The 4,463-nt window shown below is 54.9% G+C and overlaps 1 protein-coding gene across 1 annotated transcript in view; it reads right to left on the reverse strand.

Annotated features, from left to right (window-relative positions):
* Positions 1 to 1,763: 1,763 nt before the first annotated feature.
* SNX12 (sorting nexin 12) overlaps positions 1,764 to 4,463 on the reverse strand; it is a 5,551-nt gene continuing 2,851 nt past the window's right edge. Inside the window, 4 exon segments of the mRNA XM_019474197.1 lie at positions 1,764 to 1,957; positions 2,460 to 2,584; positions 2,778 to 2,986; positions 2,989 to 3,007. Coding sequence (XP_019329742.1) covers positions 1,855 to 1,957; positions 2,460 to 2,584; positions 2,778 to 2,986; positions 2,989 to 3,007 — 456 coding nt within the window. The 3' untranslated portion in view covers positions 1,764 to 1,854.

Here is a 4,463-nt window from a genome sequence, read left to right on the forward strand (position 1 = left end):
CCCTGCCGCTGGGGAGGGCCACCCGCACCCCTCCCGCCTCCGCGCAGCGCCCCCTGCCGCGGGAGATGGGCGCCCACCTGCCCTGCCGGTGCCCCCTCCCGGTGCTTCCCCCGCCCCGCCCGCCCCCAGGACGAGGCAGAGACTTGGCTTCACAGTGGTTTAATGCGAACGGAACCGGGACGTTACACTGGACAGGGTGGAGACAGCTGGGTAGATGGCAGCCCCGCGGCAGGACAGGCAGGAGGAAGGGGCCGCCCCAAGCAGGAGCCGGCAGCAGCGCGGGGATGGGGGCTGAGCCCCGCTGCGGGCACAGCTACCTCCACAGGCACCAGCTTCCACGCTGCCCCACAGCCCTTCCCAGGCCAAGCCGGCCCCCAGAGCAGTTCCCTCCCGGTTTCAGCGACTTCTTCTCCTTGCCAAGAGCCACCTCTCGCCCAGCAGTGCCAGTTCCTCACCAGAAAACCCAGGAGACGTGAGGGAGGCCTTGGGGGACATGCTTGGCAGGAAAGGGACGGCAGTCACTGCAGGCCTATGCTCCAAGAAAGGCTCAACTGTGCCGCCACAAAGTGACCAAGCGCTTATAAGCCAGCCAGCCTTGACCTGAGGAGCCCCCAAGCTGAGGCCCAACCTCGCTCATTGCAGCCGTGGCAGCTGGAGGAACCTCCAAAGGACAGTTCTGCTGCAGCAAGTCGCAGCCTCGTGGTCTCCCTCAAGCTCTGAATGCTTCCCTGACTAGTCTTGTGTCCTCGCTTCCACACAAGTAACTGCCTAGCTCACTGCAGAACAGGGGAGAACACACAAAAAGCCACTGTTACTTCTCCTGCTTCGTAAGCAAATGTTTAGCCCAGGACTGACCGACCATTTTCTGCCGTCCCTTTCTGGAGAGGTGGCCTCACCCCAGGCCCCACTGCTGGGCTCCTCCTGTGACAGCCATCATGGCCGCACACTACAACAGCCCCCACCAGCCCTCTCCTACTCCTCCTCAGCCATACCCGCCTCCTCCCCTCTGCAGCTGGGGTGCAGGATAAGGTCACCATGGCTCAGCTGAGCAGGGCACTGCTGGAAACACCACCACACCAGCCTGCAGCAGAGCAAGCTGTGGCATGTTTTAAACCCTGGGCCAAGGCATCACAGCACACACTGCTACAGCCCAGGCTATCCCAGCTTCCACACGCCAAACTGCCCACGCAGAGCATCATGAGAGCACACGTCATGGAAACCCCTCGAGCTGCCAGCAGCACGTTAGAAAGGAGGGGGATTAACACGAATACACCAAACGGGTCTGTAATGCAGGAGGCTGAGAGCAGGGTTAGAGTACGTCTTGGGTCTCAGCATTTCCAGACAGTGAAGAATGGGGGTTTCATGCAGGGTGAATGGGGTGGACGAGAGACCAACACACCCAGGCACCTACTCACTGTTTTGGATAAGCCTTACTAAAACTCTAATACCTGATGCGATCACTGACCAACATGACAACTGCTATTCTTCAGAGTCTCCTGCAGAGATGCTTAGGGCTGCACAGACAGGGGAGTGAAGGTCATCTCATACCTTCCTGTACAGGGAGAGAGGCAGCTCCTACACCATAATGCCATAAGCAAGTTCCTGCTCCACACCTATTCACATCTGCCCCTAGGTGTGGGACAACACGCTCGCTTGCATAAATCTTCATACCTTTAGGCCAAGACCACAGCCCAGTAGAACAAGCTGCTGCCAGTTACAAAAGAGGAAAATACTGAACAAACTGGGAGGTTCAAGAGAGGAAAAGCTGGTTCAGAGAAGACAGATTTAGTGTAAAAATAAATGTCATTTTTGCAGGAGGGAGGGTGGAATGGAGGAAGACAGTGCCAGGTGCTCCTACTGGCGCACTTTCCCTGGGACGTAATTCCTATCAATAGTCTCCTCTTGCAGGAACATATGTAAGCAGCGCTCGTTCTGTGCCAGTGGGTGTCCAGCAATTCTGGAAGAAAATCAGATGTGGAGGTTAGCACAGCTGCCACTGAGACCCCCACACCTCCGCTCTCTGTAGGGAGTGAGTAAAGCAGAACTCCTTGCTAACGGGCAGCCAGCTCCAAGCACACCCGCACCGGCCTCAGGCCAAGGTCACTAGATTGGTGTGCAGCAGAGCCAGCAAGAGGTGCTTGAGCACAGGGTGTTCCCTCCCACACCATGCCCTGCAGCAGGGCTTGAGCATCCTGAACCAACGCTACCCTGTCAGTGGGTCTCTGCAGCACAGCTATTCTGCTAATATTTACTTCACTCTCAGAAAGTGCTGAACACAACCCACACTCAAGGCAGGATTTGCTTCAGAAGCGTGGTTTCATTACCCAGCTGCAGGCACAATCCTTTAGCACAGCACCTATGTGCAGCAGATCAAGACTCCTTCCCAGTCAACCCACAGCCCTCTTCTACCAGCAGTAGCCGGAAAGGCAGCAGACAGTAAACCAGGACATCAAGCTTACTTGTTAATAAACTGTTCTAGTCCCTGTCTCCGCTCCTCAATGAAGGACTCCTCAAAGATGCCTTCGTCTCCTCGGAAGGGAAGCTGTCGTTTCAAAGCTTTTCCAGGCAGCGGTGGCACTACAATCTGAAAGCACAGAATCACCCTGTCAGCACAACGGCTGCAAGACACTGATCTCCAGCCCCATTACATGGATAGAGATCAAGCCCCAACAGCTGCCCACCACCACAGCCTCTCTTCTGGGTAGCTCAAGATTATCCCTACAACTGTTCCCATATGTCCTGGTTTCAGGAATAGGCAGGTCTGAGCCAGGCCTCACCTTACTGTCTCGTTCCAGCTCATTCTTCAGCCATTCAAAGTCGCTGTATCGTCTCCTCACACACGACTCCTTCAATTTGAAGATTGGGAGGTTTGTCTGTAACAAAGAGAAGTAATTAATTTGCAGGTTGTTTTGGAAGCCAGATAGTATTTCAACACATAATTGAAACCTGAAGCTGCGTTTAGAAAACCAAGCCCCCTGAGAAGGAGGATCACAAGAACACCCAGCTTCTTTATTCAGGACAGAGCACAAGCACTGAAGCCCTTCAGAATCAAGCAAGCACTTGCCAGGCTACTCAGAGCCAGCCATTCCCTCCCCCTCGAGTGACTATTTCAGGAACACACCCCCTCCCAGGGGCACACGCTGGAACCAGGGTTCACAATACAGAGAAGGCTGATTTTTTTTTCCCCCAAGTTCACTCTATTTTGAAGTGATCTACAAGAGAGCTTCACAGCAGCCTGCAGAGTAAAAGAACCTCTGACCTGACACCGGCGTTTCCGTGGAAGAAGTAAGGGAGGAAATCTTGTCCCAGTAACTGTTCAAGGCCAGACCTCATGCTACAATATTCTCTCAGAACAGATCGCCTACCCTAACAGGCGAGCAGCTTTTTCGTATCTGGGTTGTGTCACTGGAGGAACGTGCAGGAATTCCCCACCTTTCTCCCGTGCCACTGAAGACTGACAGCTACAGTAACTTCACCTTTACCCTATCAAAGCAGCCTGAAACATTCAAGGAACTGAGGTAGCAACACCTTCTGACAAGCAGCACCCAGATGAACACAGGTATTGCTGCAACATGTTTAACTATATTCTTATGATATCTGCGAAATAAAACCAGCTGCTTTCAAAGCATCTCCACAAGAGCTAGTTTCAGTGGGACTAAGAGGTTCTCATTGCCACCTGCCAGGCACCCTTTGGCAAGCTGATGAAAACCAAGCATCAGAACAGAAAAAAGCAAACACCCGATTCTTCTGAAAGGCAGTGGAGACTTAGCAGTTATATCACGCTATGAACAGAAGTCAACACCAGCACTGTAACATACGCTAAAGGTAGCTTGTTTCAGGGGAAACTCAGTTTTACTTCCTTCAGCTATCAGATGCAGAGCTGTGAAGAGGTCCCCAGTTCAGCTTGGTTAAGGCCCAGTGAAGAGAACCCTGCAAGAAGTCCTCAGCCTGCTACGCACGCTCCTGGATCACAGGCTCTTTGTAAAGTGATCAAGCTGACTCAGGAGCGGTAGCTAGACTGCACTGTGATCAGGTCCCAAGATACTGCTAGCTAGCCTTCCTCCCCTGCTTGAGATAACCAGCTGCGTGCAGCCATGCCCTGCTCAGCAACCACCCAACGGTGCCCAAGTGCCAGGCCTCGGGCTCTAGAGAGGGCACAGGAGCAGGAGCCTGCTGAGGCAGCACCCTCCTTGTCCTTGTGCATACCAGCCCTCTCTGGATGCCGACGGGCCCCGGCAAACCCACCGGCTACAAGCCCTCTGACCTTGAGCCCTGGCCCGACGGAGAGCCGCAGGCAAGCTGCCAGCCCCAGCCCAGCACTGCCCCGCTTGCAGGGCCGGGGCTCACCTGCTCAGCCCCCCACCACCGCAGACAAGCGCAGTCTCTGCCTGGCTACCCCGAGTCCCAGGAGCTACGCCCGGGCTGCACGGGGCCGGCCTGGCCGGGCTCCCTACGCACACACC

Source organism: Aptenodytes forsteri, unplaced genomic scaffold (genome assembly GCF_000699145.1).
Source record: "Aptenodytes forsteri isolate BGI_AS27 unplaced genomic scaffold, ASM69914v1 Scaffold265, whole genome shotgun sequence".
In the NCBI taxonomy this organism is placed as follows: Eukaryota; Metazoa; Chordata; class Aves; order Sphenisciformes; family Spheniscidae; genus Aptenodytes; species Aptenodytes forsteri.